Source organism: Vipera ursinii (assembly GCF_947247035.1).
Source record: "Vipera ursinii genome assembly, chromosome: Z".
In the NCBI taxonomy this organism is placed as follows: Eukaryota; Metazoa; Chordata; class Lepidosauria; order Squamata; family Viperidae; genus Vipera; species Vipera ursinii.
Genome location: NC_139517.1, coordinates 44,444,832 through 44,471,472, shown reverse-complemented (window position 1 = coordinate 44,471,472; position 26,641 = coordinate 44,444,832). Strand labels below are relative to the sequence as shown.

At 42.9% G+C, this 26,641-nt stretch overlaps 1 protein-coding gene across 3 annotated transcripts in view; it reads right to left on the bottom strand.

The window, feature by feature from the left end:
* Nucleotides 1-10,851: 10,851 nt before the first annotated feature.
* G3BP2 (G3BP stress granule assembly factor 2) overlaps nt 10,852-26,641 on the bottom strand; it is a 50,911-nt gene continuing 35,121 nt past the window's right edge. For 2 of the 3 annotated variants that reach the window (XM_083377934.1, XM_083377936.1), the window contains 5 exons: nt 25,444-25,542; nt 23,590-23,692; nt 14,576-14,704; nt 14,282-14,400; nt 10,852-11,992 (listed from right to left, as the gene is read on the bottom strand). In XM_083377934.1, the coding sequence (XP_083234060.1) occupies nt 11,720-11,992; nt 14,282-14,400; nt 14,576-14,704; nt 23,590-23,692; nt 25,444-25,542 (723 nt within the window). In that variant the 3' untranslated portion in view covers nt 10,852-11,719. The remainder of the gene's footprint in view (nt 11,993-14,281; nt 14,401-14,575; nt 14,705-23,589; nt 23,693-25,443; nt 25,543-26,641) is intronic. The other variant, XM_083377935.1, reaches the window with a different exon arrangement.

Sequence of the window (26,641 nt, the reverse complement as noted above, 5' to 3'; positions counted from 1 at the left end):
CCTCTGCCTTGAGGCAGTCTTATCCCCTCTTGTGTATTACTACTGAACCATCATGTAGTACTGACAACCCTGGTCTTCCTAAATAGGTCTGAATTCATTCCCAGTCCACGAACCTCCCTAAAAGTAAGCCAAGAATACCTATATAAAAATATTTTCCTAGTCAAAACAACCCAGTATTAGCATAACTTAAGGATGTATAAAGTTTGTATATATTTTGAAGGAAAACCAGCATTTTTTTCTTTTTTTCTTTTTAACCTTTCTTTAACCCTTCTTGTGGTTCTGTTTCTTTGGAGTGTAAAACTTTTTCATTAATGTTCTCAGACCACAAATAAAGTTGTACCTGCTGCTGTTATATCTAATGCTTTACCAGCTATTATTTTGGAGGCTAGATCAGGAGTTCTGTTCTAAATATAAGCAGAAAGGTGTTTTGGGAACATTGGGAGCTGTAGGCATCCTCCTTCCCTTATGATCAATAGCATGCCTCTACCATTTTGCTAACCTTCTCGTCAGCACTTTGTGTACTGTTTTGTATTTTATCTTTAAATAAATAAATAAATAAATTTAAAAAACACTTGGTAAATGCCCCAATTGTAAATGTGAGGGGCAAGGTGTGTGTGTGGGGGGGGGGAGGCTAATCCATTCCTGCTGAGATGATTGATGTTTATCCCACTGGATCATGGTGTATTGAAATTGAAGGAATCAAAATATAATCATGTATGTATAACCCAGCCATAGTTAATTCTTTCTTATTTGCGCTCTGTACTTTGCTCAGAGATAACTTAAAAGCTGACCAAGAAGAAAGAAAAAGCTTAGTTGTAACTTTAATTGTGCTAGCTATAGCCTGAAATGTATTGCTGCAAATGCATCTGCTCAAGGAGAAAGTTCCTGTCTGCCTGCCAGCAATTACAGTATGTATTTGAAGCATAAGCCTTGTAACAAGCTGTAACTGAAATAACCTGATAAAGAAAACACGTATTCAGATGAAAAAGAAATCTTTTAGCCTGAGAAAATGCCTTTACTGTAAAAGGAAAAAAAATTATTAGTGCATGTATCTTTTCTCCCATCTCTCTGCGTTAGAGACAAGAGATTAGAAAACACCCGGTTTTGGCTTTGATCAAAGAATAAAGCTGTTTCTTTTGCAGTAGCCTCGTGTTCAGAGTCTCATTGGAATTTATTAGGATTCTGAGCTGAAAAACCTTACAAAAACCCAACACAAGTGCTAATGACTTGGAACAGAAGCAATACAGGCTGTACAAGATTGTCAATTGGCAGGTGGGAGAAGCAAAATTTATGCTTGCATTGTTTTGTCCCAATTCAAAGAAAAGTAGTAAGTAGTAAGTAAGTAGTAGTAAATACTCAAAGGGACTATATTAATACTATTTATTAGGCATGTGCTGCCCATCTTGCCTAGAGGTGATTCTAGTAGCTTACAGTCAATTAAAAAAACAAAACATTGAAACAAATATTAAGAGTAAAATTGATTTAAAAATTGACAGACCAAGATGAATGCGGGCAGCATGTTATCTTAGTCCATTAATTACTTCTTAAATGACATGATCTCATTAGGACCCTAGTTCAACCAAGAGTTCCAGATTTTAAGGCCATTTCAGAAGGTCAAAAGAGTGGGTGTGGATCTCACCTCAGGGGACACAATGTTCTAGAGGGCAGGAATCACGACAGAAAGCCTCTTCTCTTGGACTCCACCAGTTGGAATTTCTTGACCATGGGATTTTCATAGGCCAATCCTATTAAGGTGAGGTGGTTCCTTAGATAACCTGGATCATTCTATGAAGGGGGGGAACCAATCCAGCAAACTACTGAACTATCAGCCTGACATTGATACCTGGAAAGATTCTGGAAAAGTTAATCAAGCAACAAATCTGCAAACAACTAAAGACAAACAAAGTCATAATTAGAAGCCAACATGGATGTGTCAAAAACAGATCATGCCTGACAAATTTTATTGCATTATTTGACAAAGTGACAAAATTAGTCAAGTGACGTCACGAGACGTATTGGGACTCTTTTGCCATTGCCGGCAATGGGATGGGCGTGGCTTCCGGATGATGCGTCTGGCCTGAGGGCCGGCAGTTTGACACCCCTTACCTAGCTGAAGCAATGAATGGAAACTAAATGGAATAGAACCAGCCTAGAACTAAGTAGAAAATTCCTGATAATGAGAACAATGAGCCAGTGGAACAACTCGCCTCCAGAAATTGTAGGTGCTTCATCACTGAACACCCATTTATCCAGAATGATATAGGGACTCCTGCTTGAGCGAGGGGTTGACTAGAAGACTTCATAAGTCTATTACATCTCTGTTATTCTGTGAACAGATAACCTGAGTTTGATTTGGTAAGATGGTATCTTAAAAGTAGATTTAATATATTCATGTTACTGTATATTCACTTTAGAATTGTAGCTTCCATATCCATCTGAAAACTAGCCATGCACAAAGCATATTGTAGTGATTTCTAGTTTATTGATAATTAATTAGACAGGCTACTCTTAATTTAGAAATAGCTGGTGCTACATAGTTCCACTGATAGTAATGGATTTAGGAGCATGTCCAAATTATCCACATTATCTAACTTCATCAGTTCCCTTGTTTATCTTGTTTCCTTCCTTTCCATCTTGTTAATTTAAATTAATGTACATTAATTTCAGTGTGAATATTTATTGTTTTAATGTTTTACATGTTGTTTTTATGATTGTTAAGTTGCCTAAAGATTCCTCTAGGCAAGAGGCGCAGCATATAAGTTTAATAAATAAAATAAATAAATCTGCATAGTCAGACTGAGCAGCTTTATAATCATTGTCAAAGCATGGAAAAGTATGTCAATTTTTCTTGAAACATCCCACATTTACATACTGGTCTTAAGGGCTTTTGCATAAAAAAGAGAGTTGCATGAAAAAAATATCAGAAATTATACATTTCTAAAGGATGATTATTTTCCATGTGTTCTATAACATTTAGATTTTATATTTTTAAAAGGGGAAATATGTTTACTTCTTCCTTCTCCCCAGAAAGTTTTGCAAGAATAACTAGTACAATTTGACAGTATTTCAGAATTTATAGATGCTAGTGTGCGTTTGCATATTAGACTATTAGGATTGTTAACAGGTTGCAGATGTGATTTAAATACCAACTATATTTCCCTCCTTTTTTCTTGGGTTAGCTACCTTGCCAAATGAAAAAATCCCAGAAAATTTTTACATATGTTATTTGAATTTTCCATTCAGAATTCCAAATATTTGAATATGAACTGAAAGTAATTTTGAGAGTCTTTTGTGACGGGCATAAATGCAGTAATGTAAATAAAATATGAAGTAGCACAAGAATTTAGGTTTGCATACAATGGACTACATTCCAATGTTGGAACAATGGAACATGCCTACTTTCATTTCTTCTGGAAAAATAAAATTTTGCAGAAACAATGTACCAGAGAATACTATATTGTTCTTTTTACATTTAAGATAATAAAATAGTTGCAAACCAAATTATGATCAATTGTGCTCAGCTAGTCAAGATCATTCTGATTAGTTTAAATGTCAAATTTATTATTTTTAAAGGTAAGTGTGTTTATAAGATTCTTCTCCCAGAAGGCAAAAGTTATCTGGGTTCTGTTTCATTCTGAGCAGTGTTTTTGAACTGATCTGTGAACAATTTTAGAAATCAGACTGGAAGCCAGCATAACTTTCAAAGAATTCAATATTCAATTGCATGCTTTTAATAACTGAATCCACTTTTTCTGTTATTGTGAGTTTCCAAAACTCATCATGGTAAAACTGAAAAAAGTACTGTATTACATATATGAACGTTGATGCCACTTCAATCACTTGTGCCTTTCACTTTTAATATTGTGCCAGTAAAATTGCTGAAAGTATATAGATATGGATATCCAACTTTATAAATGATGCAAAACTTATAATCACAGTTATATTTTGCTTGAAGGAACAGAGGAGACAATAAGGATCCAGTCTCAAGCAAATACATTGCATTTTAACCTAGAAGGAAAGGCAGCTGAAAGTTGCTTTTCTAAAAGCTTTACAATAAACAGAAATTACATTAACTCATTCTGTAGAAGCTTGTGTCCAAATGTAGGTTATCTTGACAAGGGGACATAAGACTTGTAGGGATCCTAAGTAGATGATTGACTGGGAAAAATGTATATATAGAAATAATATCTCGCCTTGTTACCCATATTTCAGCCACAATGTCAAATTACTCAAGTATCTTGCTTGATTTCAGAGCCTTTATATTTTCTTGAAATAACTGCTGACAACTTGGGGAGTGATCTAGTCTCCATTCAAATATTGTTGATGCAGTGCTATTTTAAATAAGCTTGAATATACATTGTGGGCACATTAGGCGAGTTATATTTTGGAGGATTAATTTTCTTACTGAACAACCACAGTGTTCTCAGTCATTTCAAAATTTAACAAACCTCAAACCTGAATATTTAAGAAAGTAAAACTGAGGTTTTTGCTTTCTTAGGAATATCTATGTGTGCACAATTATTGGGCAACTGTTAGGGTGCAGAATTATCAAGCAACTACATGAAAAATGAAAATTTGCCCATCCCACTTGTTTATTTGCATCTGTTAAAGTAAGAATGAACAACTCAAAATGTACTAATAAAACATTTCTGACATTTAAAAAAAATCAGTGACCAATATAGCCATCCTTCTTTTCAATGTCATGGAGTTTGTCAGTTTCTTAATCTGCTGACAATCAGTGTTTTGTGCAGCAGCAACTACAACCTCCCACTGTTCAGAGATGTAGTTTTTCCTTCACCATACATCTCCTGCTTAAGAGGGGCCCACAAGTTCTCAATAAGGTTTAGATGAGATGAAGAAAGGGGGCATTCTTTCACCTTTAAGGCCTTTACTTGCTAGCCATGCAGTGGAGTACTTAGATGCATGTGATGGAGCATTGTCCTACATAAAAATCATGGTCTTCTTGAAAGATGCACTTTTTCCTGTACCACTGCTTGAAGAAAGTGCCTTCTAAAAACTGGCACTAGATTTGGGAGTTGATTTTGAGTCCATCTTCAACCCAAAAAGGTCCATCCAGCTCATCTTTAATAATACCTGCCCATACCAGTACCCCACCTCCACCTTGCTGGCATCTGAGTCAAAGTGGAGCTCTGTGCTCGTTACCAATCCAGCCACGGGCCCATCCATCTGGTTCATCAAGTGTCACTCTCATCAATCCATAAAACCTTTGAAAAATTTGTCTTCAGATATTTCTTGCCATTTCAACTTATGTGTCTTGTTCAGTGATGGTCGGGTTTTAGCTTTCCTTACCTTGGTCATGTCTCTGAGCATTGAACACCTTGTACTTTTGGACCCTCCAGGTAGGTTGCAGTTCTGGAATATGACAGCACAGGACCATAATGGGTTCCTGGTAGCTTCACGTTTCTTTTCAAATCTTTGGCAGTTAATGTACGTCTTTTTTCCTCAACACGTTTCTTGCAACCCTAGACTGTCTGCAACAAAACTTTTGATAGTTCTGTCATCACGCGCCAATATCTTAGCAATTTCAAGAGTGCTGCATCCCTCTGAAAGAATTTTTACAATTTTTGACTTATCAAAGTCAGTTAAATATCTTTTCTGGCCCATTTGCCTGAGGAAAAGAAGCTGCCTAATAATTATGCACAGCTTGATTTAGGGTGTTGATCTTCTTAGGTCACACCCTCCCTCATTACACAAATATACATCACCTGATATGCTTATAGCTACTAAACATACATGTTTTTAAAGCTTGGAGGTAGAAAATATGCATGAAAATGATATGGTCAAAATACTCGCTTGCCTAATAATTGTGCACACAACTAGAAATTTAATTTCAAACAAGGAGACGTTGATGTACATCTATTGTTTCGGAGTTTAACATCAATTCTCTAGACACTGAGAAAGACTAATATGTATTATTGTTTGATTTACATCTCTTAATGAGATGCAGGACACATGCTAGTGGAAGATGTACAACCTTATTTGCCTAAATTCCTTATTAAAACTCTTGAGAATGACATACATGAATTCATCATGTCAAGGATTAAGTGCTTTGTTGGTTGTAGATCTTTATGACTGCTTTGAATATTTGTTCAGTGTGTGCAATATGTGGTGCTGTTCATTAGAGATGGATTTTGAATGATGCTCCAGCTGCCTTCCAAATTTGTGCATTATCTTTGGACATCATGCCTTACAATGATAGAAATAATAACCAACAGAAGAGCACAAATTTCCTCTGCAATGTTTTTCAAAACATTTAATAGTTTTGTTACTGGATATAACAGTTTTACATTCTTTCCATCTAATTGTGCTTCATTTTCTCACTTCATGTTTTCACTGGCAGAACAGCTAGTTTCTTTCCATTACGAAAGATTGAATGTTCTTAATGTATATGCAGTTAAGTCTAAGCAAAACCATGCATACTATCTATTATCTAGCTTCAGAGTATGATTCATATTCCATTTTTATATTGTTTTGGCTGCCCTTGAGTGAAAGATGGGCAGGCCAGATTAATACTTAAAATGAGACATCACTATGATCCCACAGTATGGTATAAGATTTCCTGCCTTGTGCAGGGATTTAAGACTAGAATTTAAGACATTCAAAGTCCCTTCCAGCCCTATGTCTGTGTCTAGCTGCAATTAGACTAGCAGATTAGGAGCTGATCATATTTATATAATTTCAAGAAAACTAAACTCCGTACAATAGGGGAAAAACATACAAGGTAAAGCAGTGAAGCAAAACAAAACTCGCCTATAGTGAATATATGAAGCAAGTCTTATGCAATAAAAAGAATAAATATACGGTAACTCAGGGTTAAATTGTAGATTCCTTGGTGCTGAGCTTGCTTGTTGCTTGCAGACATTTCATTAGCTAACATCATCAGTGCTAGTGAATGTGGGGTTTGCTCACTGCTTATATATAGTAGTTTTCCCTGCTAGTTTTGGTGGGGTGTTGTTTCTCCTTGGTACTTCCTTAATTAGGCTATTGTCAACACCCAGAAAACACTAGACAATAAATATCAAACACAAAATAAAGCAGGGAATAATACCAGACAAAAAAGCAGAAAACAATAGCTTAATCAAGGAACTACTGAGAAGACAACCACATGCTTACTAACCTGGCAGGGCAAACTGAGTCTTCGGAGAAGGGCGGGATATAAATGGAATTAAAATAAATAAATAAACTACTGTATATAAACAAGAACAAATCACACACTATCACTGATGTTACCTAGGTAGGTAATGAAATGTCTGCAAGAAAACAACCAGCCTCAGACAACACTAAATACTCCATATGCAGCTATAAAGCATAAGATATACAAATAGTTCTCAACGTATGACTATTTACGGGCACATTATGATAGCCATTAAGTGAGACAGGCTCGCTTAATGGCCCGTATCCTCTGCTCTCTCTCCCTGATAAAGCTGTTAAATGAACATGTGGATCATTAAGTGGAGCACAGGTGCCTCAGGGTAAGGGAGGCCTTTCCCCGCCCTCCACCAGGTCCCCTTCCAAGCCATTTGCTCTAGCCAACTGCTTTAGAGATCTTCCAAAGGTGAAGAGTGTATGGGGATTGGTGAGGCGGGAATCAGATTTAAGGCTGGACGAATCTGGTGGGGGTAGGAAGGCCTGAGAGGATCCAGTGGGGGGAAAGGCCTGCAGGGATTCAGTGGAGGAGAAAAGTTTTGCTAAGACCCAATGGGGGAAGGAAAGGCCAGCTGGGACTCAGTGTGAGGGGAAAGGCTTGCCAGTACACTGTAGGGAGGCAGCTAAGCAGAGGGGAGGCACTTGGTCATAAGGGCAAACGACTGTGGGAGTGCTGCAGTAGTCTTAACTTCAGGACTGAGTTGTAAGTAGTTTTTAGGAGTCTGCTGTAACTTTGAACAGTTGTTAGGCAACCAGTCATAAGTTGAGGACTATCTGTAATCAATTTCATGGACATTGTGAAATATAATCATTTGAAAGCTCATTCAACAGATTTTTAGTTTTCCTTGGCAAAGATGTCTACTGAAATGATTTTCTTATCTCAAGAAGCAATTTGCATGCCGTTTTAAATATACATAACCAGTCAAGGTTTCATCAGGCCCCAACATACATTGCAATTCCACAAAATTCGAGGTGTTAAATGAAACAATGAAAGAACTGCTTTAGCTACTCTTCCTCTGTGAAGTAGAAAAATATGTCATTTACCAACTGGTGAAAATTCACAAAAAGTCAATCAAGGCCCTCTCTTGAGAATTTTACAGTGTTGGCAGAGACATGATGATGATCAATTGAAAGATGGATGGACTCAATTACAGCAGCAAATGCACCTTTAGAAGGCCTACAGAACCAGGCTGGGAATAGCTTATCTTGGGAAAAATCTACGTATGTGATCACTAAATATTGACACAAACTTGGTGGCATATAATCAAAAACACATATAAACTAATCATATGAAGTAACCATAGCAATACAGAAATGAGCACAAGTGATAAAGAGATACAGTACAGAATCATTAAGTGACTGCTTTCTATTTGCTTTGGTTTTTAAAGTCAAGGTTTGGCTGTTCTGTCAGTGCACTAATAATTTTTAAAAGGTGCCTGATTTTATTGAAGAAAAGAAAAATAAATGGTAAGCAGCAATGAGTTGTTAAAATAAAAGGAATATTTTAACATTTGTGTTAAATATAGAATGAAATTGCTGCAATCAACAGAAATTTAGATAAATAGTCCTTGTTAACAATCAGCTGAATGAGATGTACTTGTGAAGGGTTCTCATAGTTATTGTCTTAGTGTCTCTGTGATTACATGATCACAATTTGGGCATTTGACAACTGGCTTGGATTTATGAAGGTTGCAGATTGCACATTCATATGATCACCATTTATGGTCTTTACTGCCAGCTTATGACAAAAGCAATGGGGAAGTCTGTAGATTGGCAAATAGGGATTGTGGGATGCTGTAACCACTGCAGCCGTTAGGATTTATCTAACAACAGTAGCTCAGACTGCTGAAACTAATGTAATGCTTTAAGACTGTTTTGCTTAGCAACAGAATTGCCAGTCCCAATTACCATTGTTAAGCTAGGACTACCTGTACAGTACCACAGTTCAGTGTGAAATGATATGGATGAGGCAGTTTTGTACATTACCAAAGCAGGATTACTGTCAGAAAGTTGCCAAACTGGAATGCTAAATCACACTGAGAGAGAATTCTGGACCATTTGTAAATGCTGCAGACATCAGTAGTTTATTAGTATGTTTACTCAAAACACATTCAAAAATGGAAACTTAAAAGTAAATATTTTCCACCTGCAACAATTAAACTAGGTTCTACTAGCATATAATGCTCAACACATTACAGCAATAAAGATGGTAGTCCATTGTTTGCATACCTACTAAAGCCAAAAGATAATTAATGCAAGTTTGTTGACATAGGACTGTAACAATAGCAATATTACCTATATCAACAAATAAGCAATAAAATAGGTCAAAGAGATCTGTTCTTTTCTTCTAGAGGTACATTTATTGAAAAAAGGGACAAGAACACTATGTTTCCATTATAAAGTAGGTGAACAATCACCATGTAAACGTCCGTGTATGCTTCCAATATTGTTAGTTCATAGCATTTAAAGAAGCAAACTGGAAAACTCAATGGCTCAGCAGCTACTCTAATTGCCATTACATTTTTTTATTATTATTCCATTAGTGCTGCTTGCCTTAACAGTTTTTACAGGAAATGGTAGGGCAATATTATAGCACTAGAAAGCCAAATAACATAAATACTGATATATTGGTATGCAACTGCTGTTTGAGAAATGCAGTTTAAAAAATGGTTTCCAATTCGATATGGTTCATGGAGAAGCATTCAAGTACTACATATCCAGGTATCATCTGAAAATGAAACAATTCAACACAACCCCTTCCCCCCACATAAACATGGAAAGAGAAAGAATGTACCCCAGAAAGTATATGAAAATAGTGCAAGACTTACCATCAAACATGGAAGATATCAATTTAGGGAGTAAAAAACAATATAAACTTACTCCACCCTTAACATATAGGCAAAGTTTTCCACAGTTTTAGGAAACAACAAATGGTTAGTTTCACCAAATGCTTCTTGCATTACATGTTTTTGTTACATCATAGCATATGAGGTCTTCCATGTTTAGAGCAGCTCTGAACGGTCACAAGCTTTTGTCTCCCCTCTTCAAGAGTAAGCCTGAGGGTTTGTTGAACTGTCTAGCTGAATCTGGGGAGTACTATTGCTACCTCTACAGTTTTCTGGAATGTGCTATCTACGCAAACAGGAACTGGAAACGGCAAACCTCCCACCCAAATGCAAGATGCTCTACCAAGTCCAAATACATAAAAAGAGAGATCTTCCCTCTATATACAAATCTGAGCCTTGTAGGCAAAGTCACTTCAGAGTTTGTGCAAAATGGGTGATAGTTCAAAAATTGAAAGTAGCAAGTATTTGAGCTATTTCCCTGCTCTATGAAAATTGCAGTATCCTTGAGTGTAACAAGTTGTATGTTAAATATGTTACCTGGAGTATACTTAAAACAAAAACACCCCACTTGATTAACTTTGGACTTATCTATGCAAAAGGAATACCCAATTCCATAGCCAAATTTCCATTTTTAAAAAGTATCTACTACTTAATACCTTTTTTTGTTCAAAGGCTTCAAAAATTTAACTATAGAGCTAGGCAAGTAATATTCCAGTAGCCTTTACTGATTTAAAGATACTGCAATTTTATACAATGATTTTATAAACATTTTTACAGCTGTTAAAGTTTTGCAGCACAGCCATTCATACACTATACTGTACAAAATCACCAGCAAGACTGGAATGATGTATTTAATAGAAGGCACCATCATGCTTATTACATTACCAGAGACCTCAATACAGTAAAGACAATTTTTCACTGTACACTGCTTACAGAACGGGAAAAGGTGAGAGGAGTGTGTTGAGCAATCAACCATCCCCATCTACAGAGAGGCAGAAAGTTCATAAGACTTTTAAAAAACGAAAAAAAAAAACAAACTTTTTTTTTCTATTCAGAGCTATGATTTTCGAAGTTTTACATTTGTGTTTACAGCTAAATGGTTTCCTTCTGGAACATATTTTTTAGTCTTGTTAAGGTTTATGTGTACATATATTGGTCACAGCAAGCAGAGCAGATGCCCGCATCGTTTCACAAGCTATTCTTTTTCCTTGCTGCTTTCAGAAGATGTCAATGTAAAATGAGGCAGGTACCCATTAGTGCGTTTAAAGTTCACAAAACATGAGTTGTTGAGTCAAGAGTTCTAAAAGAAAAAGAAAGGGGGGGGCAAGCTTTTCCAATTCAAAGATTGCACTATTTGTATTTCCAACAGTAACACTTAAAATGTGCAGCAAAAGGATTTTAATACACCAAAAAGACCTTAATTCAGTTAGGCATACCCTTTGTCCTTTACTGTTGCTGCAGAAAGTTTAAATGGTCCTTTCTCATTCCCTAATCTCCAAGTCTAATTTATAAATTAACATTATGACTTTGTCATGAAATTAGGAAAAGAATGTCCACCACAATTTACCTGGTGATCAAAAGATGTTTTTCATATCAAAGAAATGATAAAAAAAGGCTGTGTTACATTCCAAAGCCAGAAAATTAACAAAAATGCAAACATGACGAATAATGTATCACTGTCAAGACTGCCTGCCAACAATGTATCTTCAGCGACGTTGACCTGTGAACCGGCCTTCCATCTGCCCTGTTCCTCTTCCAGAGCCAAGCTTCTGGGCCATGGCCCCTCTCAGAGGTGGTCCTCTGCCTTCACGGTCTCGCATCATTCCACCACCCACTATGCCACGTGAACCCCCAGGACCTCTGTCACTGCGTCGAATATCCTTGCGATCATCACCACCACCTCGAGTTTCTCTTTCACGAGCAGCTCTGGTCTTTTTTTCTTCCACGTTCAAACGCACCTCACCACGGAACATTATAGGCTTTTAAATGAAGAAGGGAAAAATGGTAATCCCAAAAGTTTAGTTAGCTGAATATCCAAAACACACAGGCCAATAATACTTTACATGAAAAACATGTCCTAGCTCAAAATTTATTAATGCCATATTCAGCTAAACTTCAAATAATGGGTCTAGGACAGTGGTAGCGAACCTATGGCACAGGTGCCAGAGGCGGCATTCAAAGCCCTCTCTGTGGGCACCCGCGCCATGCCCCGGAGGTGGCAACCGTCCCTCTTCAACCAGCCGCCTGCTAATTTGCTGAAGTCCCACGTGGCTGAATGCATCCCGGCACAGCTGGTTTCCCTCCCCCACATCCCGTCCCTCCTGGCCTCGCATGCTCTCCTTTTCCCAGGCACGACACACTGCATCACCTCTTCAGCTGTTGGCCGACCATCCATCTCAGAGGTGGCTTCTTTGAACTGCTGGCGACAGGCTGTGGAACCCCAGAGTGCGCCTGTTGAGGGGCTGGCAGGCTGTGGCTACTGACGGACACCATTGGCCCCCATGCACTTGCTGGCCTCTGTGTGTGGGGGCCGATGGTGTCAGGCAGCAGCTGCCCCAGCCCTTGCCTTGCCCCATGGCAATGGCACCCCCACCTTGTCTTGCCTCACCCCACAGGATGAGTCTCCTGCCTACCGCCCCACCTCCAGAGACCTCCTAGAGCTCCCCCAACCCTGCCCACCCCCACAGGTGTCCCTCCCCACAAGCAACATTGAGGTGACCAACATTGAGGTTCGCCATCACTGGTCTAGGAAAACATTCTTTCTGTCCTGCAATTAATTATTGACTGGTTAATTTATATCACATCTTGTATTAAATAGCTTCACTCCTATTTTTCCAGACAACCCCTCCATGAGGTAACGTAGCTAAAGGATACTTAAATGACTCAAAGATACTTAAGGAATTTCTATGGCTAAGAGTGGATTAAAACCTGAGGTTACCCAGTTCTAATCCTATATCTTATTTCACTAAACCACACCAATTATCTCACTGGACAATTATCAGATGGAGGAGGCAATGCTGGGGTAGTTAGCCATTGTGGGAAAAATTATATTTTTAAGTATTCACAAGATATCAGTGATTTCTTAGAATTTAGTTGTTTTCAATTTTCAGAATCAGAAGGAAATAGATCCAAGCAGATGGATTTCTCAGAGACTATCCCAACCAGAAAATCCTAACATTATTTCTAATATATATCTAGTAAGTGTTTTAGGAGATAGAGTGGGAGCTTCAATATTTTTTTAAAGAATGTATTCTGATTATATTAACACAGCTGGCATTATTTGTGACCTGTATTCCAAAAAGCAATTTAAAAAATCACTGCAACATAGTGGAAATCTCAAATCAGTTGAGATTTCATTATTTCCTACATTGACCCATTCCATTTAAACTGACCATTTTAAGAGATTTGTAGCTAAGAAGCAGAGCATAGATTTGCTTGCTTCAATGTCATACAACCTTTTATTCTTCATCATTAAAATCCTACAAGCAATTTTTAAACTTAAGTGCCACGTTTGTTGTGCCATCTTTGATAAAGATGAAGTATATATTTATATTTGAGCATCAGATATAATTACAAATAATTCTGGAAGCATGCTACATGTGTATTCAAAGCCCTTATTTTTATTTTTAATTAATAGCTGTATGCTTAGGTTTATCTCATTCTATTTCAATTCAATGCTTTTTATAGTAGATATTCAAGGTAAACAAAAAAGTAACGTTAGTAGTCACAATTAAGGCTGAGATCTCCTTCAATTTGCAATGCCAAGCCTTCTTTCAATTAATGGTCTTTACTGAGAGACCAGGGCAATCCCAATTTTCAAGAAAATTAATTTCCAAATTTATAATTTCTATATAATGTGATAGCTATTTATTTATTTTTGCAATAAATATATAACAGAAGCAGATGAAGGTAATCTAAAAAGAACTTTAGCAAGAAAGTATGTTCTTACTACAACAGGATCATGTAAGAAAAGTAAACTTGATTACTGGATAAAAATTAGAACTGCCCTATACTTTTAACAGAATGAGTAACTTACTTTTATTTGACTCTGCAGACACGACATTACTTTAGAACTTTTCCCACCTAAATTATTTTCTACTAACAAAGAACAAAGCAGCCCAAGAAGAGAATTTCCCGAGAATAGATATTTCACTATTTTTTCTTCATCTAGAGAAACCTATTAATGAAAGATCAATATAGGGCCTGGATCAAATTTCAGAAGTGATTCAAACTAAATTCACTCTGGTAATCACTACCCAGTTACTTACTTTAGCCAATAAAATTTTCTGAACTGGTTCAGAGTCATCAAACACCACAAAGCCAAAGTTTGGAAGTTTTCCTCCAACACCTTTTGTATTGATACGAAGTTCCACAACATTCCCAAAACCTGTAAAAGTACGACACAGGTGGTTAGGAAAAATGCATTGCTTGGATTAAACAGAAATGACATGTTGCTTATAGAAGCAGTTTAATATTTGAACTATAACAGGGGTTAAAAATCTAAAAATATGGAGTTTTCTCTCCACTAGGCTTCATAGCAAAGTAAAAGAGAAATTACTTACTCATAAAAAACTCTTTCAGTTCATTTTCATCAATGTCATGTGGCAGATTGCCAACGAAGAGCTGGTGACTATCAGGATATCGAATTATTCGACGACTATCTGACTCATTTTGATCCATATCTCCCCGGCCTATAGTAATTAAACATGAAAAAATAATGTAAAATCATATCTTTTAACAAGCATACAAAATGGCAATTTTATATTGGTATTTCAATCATACAATCCTTGTTTTAGACTCAGGAAAAGTTTTAGATAAACTTGTGATAATCTCAAGAGACAATAGTAATGAAGATAAAATTTTACTGGTTTTATAATAATTTAAATCTATCCAAAACAATTGCTCCACCAGCAATCAGCACCGAGATCAGCATACCGTATATACTTGAGTATAAGCCGACTCGAGTATAAGCCGAGACCCCCAATTTTACCCCCAAAAACTGGAAAAAGTTATTGACTCGAGTATAAGCCGAGTATAAGTATAAGCTTGGCCCCTTCTTAGCAACATATCTATATTCTGTGCCATGACGAGCTGCTCGTTGACTCCGCCGGCGGCTGTTTCTTGCCGCCTCCCAGCTGATGGAGCTGCGCGACCACCGGAAGCCGTCTCCAGCCTTCTCCCAGCCACCCCTGCCGGCACGTGTGCTCCGTGGCCGTTCATGGCCGCCCCGTTCGCCCGCCGAACAGCTGATGGGCGCGGGCGTGGCCGGGCTGTCCCCGGAGCCGGGCGAGTTCCACCGGCGTTCACCGTTCGCCCGCCGACCAGCTGATGGGCGCGGGCGTGGCCGGGCTGTCCCCGGAGCCGGGCGGGTTCCACCAGCGTTCACCGTTCGCCCGCCGACCAGCTGATGGGCGCGGGCGTGGCCGGGCTGTCCCCGGAGCCGGGCGGGTTCCACCAGCGTTCACCGTTCGCCCGCCGACCAGCTGATGGGCGCGGGCGTGGCCGGGCTGTCCCCGGAGCCGGGCGGGTTCCACCGGCGTTCACCGTTCGCCCGCCGACCAGCTGATGGGCGCAGGCGTGGCCGGGCTGTCCTCGGAGCCGGGCGGGTTCCACCGGCGTTCACCGTTCGCCGCCGACCAGCTGATGGGCGCGGGCGTGGCCGGGCTGTCCCCGGAGCCGGGCGGGTTCCACCAGCGTTCACCATTCGCCCGCCGAACAGCTGATGGGCGCGGGAGTGGCCAGGCTGTCCCCGGAGCTGGGCGGGTTCCACCGGCTTTCACCGTTCGCCCGCCGACCAGCTGATGGGCGCGGGCGTGGCCGGGCTGTCCCCAGAGCCGGGCGGGTTCCACCGGCTGGGCTCCCCACGGCTGCCTCAGCAGTTGGCGCGGCTGCGGGAGCTGATGGGTGCGGGCGTGGCCGGGCTGTCCCTAGAGCTGGGCGGGTTCCACCGGCGTTCACCGTTCGCCCGCCGAACAGCTGATGGGCGCGGGCGTGGCCGGGCTGTCCCCGGAGCCGGGCGGGTTCCACCGGCGTTCACCGTTCGCCCGCCGACCAGCTGATGGGCCCGGGCGTGGCCGGGCTGTCCCCGGAGCCGGGCGGGTTCCACCGGCGTTCCCCGATCGCCCGCCGACCAGCTGATGGGCGCGGGCGTGGCCGGGCTGTCCCCGGAGCCGGGCGGGTTCCACCGGCTTTCACCGTTCGCCCACCGACCAGCTGATGGGCCCAGGCGTGGCCGGGCTGTCTCCGGAGCCGGGCGGGTTCCACCGGCTGGGCTCCCCACGGCTGCCTCAGCAGTTGGCGCGGCTGCGGGAGCTGATGGGCGCGGGCGTGGCCGGGCTGTCCCTAGAGCCGGGCGGGTTCCACCGGCGTTCACCGTTCGCCCGCCGAACAGCTGATGGGCGCGGGCGTGGCCGGGCTGTCCCCGGAGCCGGGCGGGTTCCACCGGCGTTCACCGTTCGCCCGCCGACCAGCTGATGGGCGCGGGCGTGGCCGGGCTGTCTCCGGAGCCGGGCGGGTTCCACCGGCTGGGCTCCCCACGGCTGCCTCAGCAGTTGGCGCGGCTGCGGGAGCTGATGGGCGCGGGCGTGGCCGGGCTGTCCCTAGAGCCGGGCGGGTTCCACCGGCGTTCACCGTTCGCCCGCCGAACAGCTGATGGGTGCGGGCGTGGCCGGGCTGTCCCCGGAGCTGGGCGGGTTCCACCAGCGTTCACCGTTCGCCCGCCGACCAGCTGATGGGCCCGGGCGTGGCCGGGTTGTCCCCGGAGCCGGGCAGGTTCCACCGGCTGGGCTCCCCACGGCTGCCTCAGCAGTTGGCGCGGCCGCAGGAGCTGATGGGCAGTGGCGTAGCGTGGGGGGTGCAGGGGGGGCCGGCCGCACCGGGCGCAACATCTGGGGGGGCACGCTCGACGGCGCCGGGATCCGGCAGGGCGGAGGCACCGGAGTCCCAGCCGGGAAGGGCCTGACGCCCCACGGCGCGCCACACACACACACACACAAACACACAGCGTGACTCCTCCTTCGGGCCGCTCCGCCTTCGCTCCGGCGCTGGACGGAAGCCTTCTCTCCCTCCTCCCCCCCCCGCAAAGGAAAAGGCGGCTCCTGAGCGTGCACAGAGCGCGGCCCTCCTGCAAGCCCGGGGCTCCACTGCGGAGGCTCTCCCAAGGCGCTTCCGGGGTTGCCAAAGGCGGGGGGGTAGCGGCGGGGCTTGAAAGAGGGTGGATTTCCTGCGGGGGGAGGATCGCTGCAGCGTCTCTCCGGGGGACCCTGCTCTGGAACGAAAGCTGCGTTGGCAGGTTGCCGATCCAACCGTGCATGCAGACTTTGGGGGCGAGAGGACGTGGTCGGGTGCGTGTGCGTGTGTGTTTGTGGGCGCGCCCGTGCTGTCTCTGTTCTGCAAAAGGCGCTTTTTTTAAAAAAAATAAAATAAAAAAAAATAAATCCTGTCCTGCTGGAATGCAGAAAAGCAGCCCTCGCCCCCCCCCCATTAAAAGCTTGAACTCTTCTTCTGCCTTCAATCTCAGTTTCTAGAGCGCGAACCGGATTAAAAGACAAGGATGCGTTCGATTGGCTCAAGAGTGTGTGAATTTGACCCGACCCGGTGCGGGGAAAACGAGCGCTCAGATGCCTCCTTCCCCAAATTGGCCATAAACTGGGATTCGTTTCATGTCATTCAACCGGGGCTTCGTGAATGTCACAGAAACACACATTAACTGTGTCAAAACATTTCTCTCTCCAAACTCCCAAGCTACAGACTTTCCCTTTTATTTAAAGGGGGTTTGTTGTTTTTTTTTAAAAAAAACTGTTTTATTTAATAAACAGCGGTTTATTTAAAGACCACATTCACACAGCACCCTAATGGCAAACCAAACGTATCATTGGGGTGACATGACAGCAAAGAATGGTGTGTGTGTGTGTGTGTGAACTTATACATCCAAAGCACCAGAAGGCAGGACAAGAAACAATAGATGGAAACTAATCAAGGAGAGAAACATCCTGGAATTAAGGAGAAACTTCCTGACAGTGAGGACAATTAATTAACCAGTGGAACAGCTTGCCACCAGAAATCGTGGCTGCTCCATCACTGGAAGTTTTTAAGAGGAGACTACTCAAATTGTATAGGGTCTCCTGCTTGAGCAGGGGGTTGGACTAGAAGACCTCCAAGGTGCCTTCCAAATCTCTTATTGTTATGGATGTGGATAAAGGTACAAAGAGAAGGAATGACTGTGTACTCGCGCTGTTCAACGCGGGGAATGAAAGGCGGGAGAGAGGGTGGGCGGAGAGCTCCTCCCTGCTTCCCTCTCCCGGCTCCTTTTTGCCTTGCAAAATGGAACTGGGTTAAGCCAGCCGAGAGCACGCGCTTTCCCCCTCCCCAGCCGGCTGAGGGACCCCTGCCCCCTTTGTGCCTTTTGCCTTGCCGGAATGTCGCCAAGGCACTCGGCCGACTTGCCCTGCAGTCTGCGTCTCCTTGGAAGTCCAATACCTCTGGAAATCTCCACGTTGGAGAAGCGGCAGAGGCTTGCAGGGCTGGCAGAGGTGGCAGCAGTCCAGCGTTGTTTCTCCCCCTCGTCCGTGTGTGTGTGTGTGTGTGTGTGTGTGTGTGTGTGTGTGTGTATGTCAGACCCGCAGGAATGGCTAGTAAAGGTGGCGGCAGTCCGGCATTTGCGTTTCTCTGTGTGTCAAGCCCCGTGGGCCCGACACACAGGAAGGGGGGGAATGCCAGAATGCCGCTTCCCTACCAGCCATTCCCTTGGGTCTGACACACACACGCACGAGGGGGAGAAACAACGCTGGACTGCCGCCTCCCTAGCAGACCTTCCCTGCGGGATGTGCTGCCAGGTGTCAAGCCCTACGGGCTCGACAACACAGTGGGGATCGGGGGAGCACGACGGGTGGCAACTACCCAGCATCAGAGAAGGCCCAGCTGCGCCCGCGCCCATCAGTTGTTTGGCGGGCGAACGGCGAACGCCGGTGGAACCCGCCCGGCTCCGGGGAAAGCCCGGCCACGCCCGCGCCCATCAGCTGTTCGGCGGGCAAACGGTGAACGCAGGTGGAACCCGCCCGGCTCCGGGGACAGCCCGGCCACGCCCGCGCCCATCAGCTGGTCGGCGGGCAAACGCCAAATGCTGGTGGAACCCGCCTGGCTCCGGGGACAGCCCGGCCACGCCCGCGCCCATCAGCTCCTGCAGCCGCGCCAACTGCTGAGGCAGCTGTGGGGAGCCCAGCCGGTGGAACCCGCCCGGCTCCGGGGACAGCCCGGCCACGCCCGCGCCCATCAGCTGGTCGGCAGGCGAATGGTGAAAGCCGGTGGAACCCGCCCGGCTCTGGGGACAGCCCGGCCACGCCCGCGCCCATCAGCTGTTCAGCGGGCGAACGGCAAACGCTGGTGGAACCCGCCCGGCTCCGGGGACAGCCCGGCCACGCCCGCGCCCATCAGCTGGTCGGCGGGCGAATGGTGAAAGCCGGTGGAACCCGCCCGGCTCCGGGGACAGCCCGGCCACGCCCGTGCCCATCAGCTGGTCGGCGGGCGAACGGTGGTGGAAACCTCCCGGCTCCGGGGACAGCCCGGCCACGTCCGCGCCCATCAGCTGGTCGGCGGGCGAACGGTGAACGCCGGTGGAACCCGCCCGGCTCTGGGGACAGCCCAGCCACGCCCGCGCCCATCAGCTCCCGCAGCCGCGCCAACTGCTGAGGCAGCCGTGGGGAGCCCAGCCGGTGGAACCCGCCCGGCTCCGGGGACAGCCCGGCCACGCCCGCGCCCATCAGCTGGTCGGCGGGCGAACGGTGAAAGCCGGTGGAACCCGCCCGGCTCCGGGGACAGCCCGGCCACGCCCGCGCCCATCATCTGGTCGGCGGGCGAACGGTGAAAGCCGGTGGAACCCGCCCGGCTCTAGGGACAGCCCGGCCACGCCCGCGCCCATCAGCTGGTCGGCGGGTGAACGGGGAAAGCCGGTGGAACCCACCCGGCTCTGGGGACAGCCCGGCCACGCGGGCGAACGGTGAACGCCGGTGGAACCCGCCCGGCTCCGGGGACAGCCCGGCCACGCCCGAGCCCATCAGCTGTTCGGCGGGCGAACGGCAAATGCCGGTGGAACCCGCCCGGCTCCGGGGAAAGCCCGGCCACGCCCGCGCCCATCAGCTGTTCGGCGGGCAAACGGTGAACGCAGGTGGAACCCGCCCGGCTCCGGGGACAGCCCGGCCACGCCCGCGCCCATCAGCTGGTCGGCGGGCGAACGGCAAACGCCGCCCGCCCGGCTCCGGGGGCAGCCCGGCCACGCCCACGCCCATCAGCTGGTCGGTGGGCGAACGGTGAAAGCCGGTGGAACCCGCCCGGCTCTGGGGACAGCCCGGCCACGCCCGCGCCCATCAGCTGTTCGGCGGGTGAACGGCAAACGCCGGTGGAACCCGCCCAGCTCCGGGGACAGCCCGGCCACGCCCGCGCCCATCAGCTGGTCGGCGGGCGAACGCCGGACCCGCAGCCGCGCCAACTGCTGAGGCAGCCGTGGGGAGCCCAGCCCTCCCTTCTCTCAGCAGCCTGTTCCGAACGAAGGGACAGTTCTTTTTTTTTGTTGACTGGAGTATAAGCCGAAGTGGAGTTTTTCAGCCCGAAAAGTGGGCTGAAAAATTCGGCTTATACTCAAGTATATACGGTAATTAACTCCAAAATGAACATCAGACAATCAGGTAAACAATATCCCAACCAAGAAACTGCCAATGAAGCCAACAGTACACAGCCCAATCAAAGAATCTCTAAGACCACCCCTACCAGCACTGTCAGGGCAAGCCACTAGAATATTAACTGACAGCAAACTGCACTCCTTACTAGCAGTGATGATGTTACCTAGTTTGGGTAATGAAACGTCTACAAGAAAACAAGCAAGCTCAGAGAGCACCAAGGTCCCCTCATATCAACATGGAGCTATAAATATTATCCTCTTTTGATATCCAAAAAAATCCAGTAACATTGCAAAAGAATTCTGTATGCTTCTTTTTGTTCTGCTTAGCAATTGTATCAAACCTGTACACAGAATCACACATGAAGTTACAAGAAATAAAATGCCACATAAGAAAGGAAAAAAATCAGGAAAACATTGGAAGAGAACTGCTCTTATTTCCTTTTTGGCAGCAGAACATTACACATACTCACTCAAAGTAAGGGCTTACTACCAGACACAGTATATGTGGCTAGATCTTTTTGGTTGCAAATAAACTTATGGTTGGATAGGGAAATATCTGGCTTTGCAACTCCCAAGAATAATTACTAATAGTACAGAACGAAATATTTAAAGGTCTGGAGAGCTGCTACCTGTAAATGTGGTCAATACTGGATGAGATGGACCAATAGCCGAATCAGAAAACAAGATTCTGTGAGTATCTGTTTCAAATCCTAATGACCATGATTCAAATAGCTACTTTAAGCAACACCCAAAACTGACAGCTAGTAAAAAGTTTAGCATCCATTTATTTAAAATGGATTTATTTGCTTAAATGCTTTGTTAAGTCTACAAAAGGTAAATAGGAAGTATAATTTATATACAAGGATAGGGAGAATACAAATAAAAATATGTTTGCCCAATTTCTGCTAAATTGCTATTTTTACAGGAACTGTTTAGTTCTTATAACTGCAATCTTAAAATTAAACATCTGGGCAATGATTTCTGATTTTTGAAGGGTAGAATGATTTTCATTGGAAGTAGACCTTCATAATTCTTATTCCTTTCATAACTGTCACTGCCAGAATCATGTAAAATCCAAAATAAAAAAATATTATATTTTTAACTATACTCAACTTTTTGTAAGTATATAGTGCATATAATCACTGTGAGCCTACCCTGGAATTTTTATAAAGATGTTTTAAGTTTAGTTACAGAATATATTCTGACAGCCAGCTGAGTGACTTTGGGTCAGTCACTTTCTCTCTCGTCCAGTTCACTTCATGTTACAGAATATATTCTGTAAAAACTATGTTTAATATAAAAAATATAATACTGTTACTCATTTTGTTACCAGTGAGAAAAGCTAAAAAAGTCATTACTACAAAAACATCAAGCTAGCTACTGGGTGCAGCCTATTTAAACTGCACTTTTTTCTTTGATCCATAAAATTTTTTTATGAACCTACCAGATATTTTATCTACTATTAGAGATTTTTATTGCAATTTTACTTAGCCTCATAAGCTGCTGCTTATGCTCTTTAATTATACAAAGGACCACAAAACAATATTCCCTAATATTTCAACAAGTGAATCATTCCTTTTTCTTACATTTTTACCTCATTTTTATTACTATTATGAATAATTCAAGGTGGCAAACATAACTAATACTCCTTCCTCTTCGTAGTTTTCCTATTTTCTCCACAGCAACAACATGAAGTGAACTGGACGAGAGAGAAAGTGACTGACCCAAAGTCACTCAGCTGGCTGTCAGACCTAAGACAGGACTAGAACATCTCTTGATTTCCAGACTGGCACCTTAACCAGTATACCAAACAGGCTCCTAACTGTTCCAGTAAATATAGACATAGTTAATGAACGTATTTGTTCCATATATTTATGCAGGACAATTCTGTGCAGTTCATATAGCACTAATATAATTTCAACTGTCAATTTCATTTGATTGCTAATGCAAGTTTGTTTCTCAGAAACATTATTTAAGGCTCTATTCAGTTGTTGTATAAGATTATAAATCTGAACTATGTTTACAAAGGAATTTTTTAAAAGAGCAAGGAACTCAAATTTCTAGTATAGGTAGTCCTCATTATTGACCAAAACTGGGATTGGCAACTTTGTCATTAAGCAGAGCAGTTGCTAAATGAAAGCATCACTATGCTTGTATTCTTATTTTAGCTTTCCTTTGCTTTACAGACCTGCAGATTGTAAATGTAAGGACAGGTAAAGCTATTTTTGCATTACTGTTGTAGCAGTGAACTTTTGTTAAATGAAGCAATCACCAACCAAGGACTTCCTGTATTATCACTAGAAGTGAAAAATCACTACATTTCCTAGAGTAGGCTCACTTAAAAGTCCTGTTTACATGGAAAAGCTTTATTCGAGAAGTAAAAGTGTGTAAGTTTCTTTTAAAAATGTGTCACAAATGAAATTTCATGAAACATCTGGGACAAATCAATTTGTCTTGAGTGCAAAGTGTTCTGGAGGAACTATGAACATGGTGTAACACATATTAAGCTTGGAATGCTTCCCAAATGGATGAAACAAACTGTTTGATACTCAGAACACTGATTCTATCTTCAGATTTTAAATTTCATAAAATTATGAATTGAAAGTGAAATTAAAAATTGAAAAGTGCTTTGCATAGCCCTATTTATTTTCTTATCCAGCCTACTTATTTACTTGATAATATTTTATATTCTCTCATGGAACTCAAAATGTCATATTTAGTACTCACCCAATCTTCATCTATCCATGAACATTTCCTACCCCTATCTAATTTTAAAAGGCATTTCTATCTTCTTCTGTGTGTACTTTTTCACCTGCATGTATTAAGTCTATACTTTCTAAGTGAAAATTCACATCTTGATCTTTATGGAAATCCAGGAAAATTCACAACAAATAAAAATAATACCTGGCCTGGGTCCCCTTGATGGAAAACCTGGCCGTTCCCTTGGACGCTGTTCACGAACACGAGGTGATTGGGACTGGTTTTCAGATTTTGTTTCGACCCTTTGCTGAAAAATTAGTAAAATTTAAGATAATAAAATCTAAAATAACATTAGCATTGTGTATTTATTTGGTAATACAAAACCCCCCCACCCCTTATTCACAATTTATTCCACATTTTCATTAATTATATATGGCCTGTTGCTCTAGCAGCAAAGAAAATCACAAACAAAATATGTGTTAAACCATATCTAATGTATATTTTATTGATATTGATTGGAACTGAAATATTAGCCTTATGAGAGATTTTTAGCTCTTTTCCATTATTGCCCACTAGTTTGCCCTATATAGGCAAGTAGTTATGAAGCATTGTTTTCAGAAGGAAAATATTCATCATCCTGCATATGCACAAGACCTATAGCAGATGGGTATAGGAGGTATTCACAATTATACATTTTTTTCAGTCCAGAATGAACTGAAACTTTTTAAGTCACACCATGTATCACAAAGGCAAGTAACCAATATAAAAATAGGGGGAAACAATTGCATTACATTAGAACCAAGTTAAAGTCAACCAGATGGAATGGGAACTTCTTCAGATATTTTGAAGGAGAAATTTCAGAAGTTGGGAGTATTTTCTTTCTTATCGGCCTGCTAATAAATCTGGAATTTTATAGCTGCAAATACCTTCTCTCTAAAAATTCTTGAGGAAGAGCAGTAATTTCTTTTTTCTAATCTCATAGTATATTATTTCTTCTCTTTTGGGATATTTACTTTAAACAATTAGACCCCTGATCAAGAAACATGTATACCTCAGGTCATTATTTGTTAAAAAGAATATATTTCCACCATGTACAATTACCTTGCTCTTAGGATACATTAATTTTCAGACCATACAAGGCATATGATACAGGTAGTCCTCAATTTACAACCATAATGGAGCCTGCTATGATTATTGTGAAGCAATTCGCCACATGGACGGACATGTTTTTACTTTTATGGAAATCTTAAAGTGAACACAGTTGTTGCAAAACAAATCCATTGTTTGCTATGGGCTGTTTTTGCTGGAAACTGGAAGTAAATGGAATGCATCAAATGACTATAAAAGGCTGGTTGTTGAGTGCCCAAAATGCAGTCATGTGACCATGGGGGAAGTGGAGGATGGACACTGGAACTTTTAGGTGGTCCCTTTTAATGGTTGCTTAGTGATTATTCATATGTTGAAGACTATCTGTTCCACAACCTTTCCGGCTTTTTGGACTGATGGGGAGGGTGAGGGGATGGTTCCCTGTGAGTGGTGGGCAAGTACGCCTACAGCTCCATTTGTGTGAGCTGTGGAAATGCGCGCCTGCTGCTTGTGCAAATGGAGCACACAAACAAGTGTTTGCCCACTGTTCATGCAAGTAGGGATGCATGTGAATGCATGCTTGCCACTTCCATGGTCCAGTTCCAAATGTCTCGAGGCCCCACAGTAGGCTGCGGCCTGGGGTTGGGGACCCCTGCATTATACATAATATTCAATGCAAATCACTGAAATTCTCATACAATAACATATCTGCATAAAGAATATATATAGATATCCGTGTCTTAGATTAGTAATAGATTGTTTAGATGCCAGTGAAATGTTGTTTACCATTATAAATTAGTAAAAATCCTAAGTCATCAAACAGAAACAACTTATTGGTACAAACATTACCTGTAACATACAGTACAACCAGAAGTAGTCTAAATTCTAAATCTAGGCTTGTCAATGGCCATTTGTCTCTCTTTCTCAAAATGACCAAACCTGCACAACCTAAGACATCCACAGATTGGTTACCTGTGAGACTTGTGCTTTAACATGACTTGGAATTCCAGAAGAAGAAATAGTACCACTAGGAGGCAGATTTTTACTGGTCACTGAAGCCCAGGAGAAAGCCTACAGGAAATGCAATAAACTTGGTCTACTGATTATGGCAAACTATTGGCATTCCTTAAGTAAAATCTGGATTATGAAAACATTCCTGTTCTAATCCACAACTGACAAAGTTAATTAGAACAATGTATTTTGAGTCTATTTGCTGTGCAAGATAAAGTTAAACAAGCACCATCCTTAGGTTCATTGCATAAGGTTACAAATGCTCTTACTAACACATGCTGATGTCAATTATTCAATTACTTTTATTTTTTTTAAGTAATACAGACTTAATATTCTCACATGTAAAAATATGATGGAAAAAACATTTTCTCAATCCCTTCCCTTCCTGAACTGAAAGCAAACTTGCTTTCAGGATAAGTATCAGCACCTGAATTAATATAAGCAAAATTAATCAGGAACTTTTTTCACTAACAGGAAACTTTAGATATTACCTACGTAACATTTATAGCACAAACAATTTATGAACTGATGTTTCACTAAACTATCTACCTGAAGATGAAGTACCAGGGGAAAAAAAAGTTGTATATCATCTACAGCAATGTTTTTCAATCTTGGCATGAACTTGAACTCCAAGAATTCCTCAGCCACCGATGCTTAAGATATTAAGCATAAAGTTGCCAAGCTGAGAAACACTGATCTAAACTAACATATAGTGACATGTTGAACTTTGGGGACCTTAAGAAATCTGTTGTGATACCTGGCTTTAGAATGCTCCTGCATGAAGGCAAACATGAAACCAAAGTATCTGATTTTTACTACTAAATGAAAACCTTCTTTTTACTCTTGCACTTGTGACTTCATATCCAGAGCTTATGTTAGTGTCACATTTATTATCTGGTATTCTATTTTTTTTATCCCATTTATATCCCGCCCTTCTCCGAAGACTCAGGGCGGTTTACAATCTAAAGCACAAATCAATGTGCTTAGCAATAGCCTTCATTCTATGTATATGCCTGCTTATTAGGGCTTTCGGGCTCCCCCAAGCAGCATTATTACAAAGTCAGCTTATCGCCCCCAACAATCTGGGTCCTCATTTTACCTACCTTGGAAGGATGGAAGGCTGAGTCAACCTTGAGCCTGGTGGGACTCGAACCTGCAC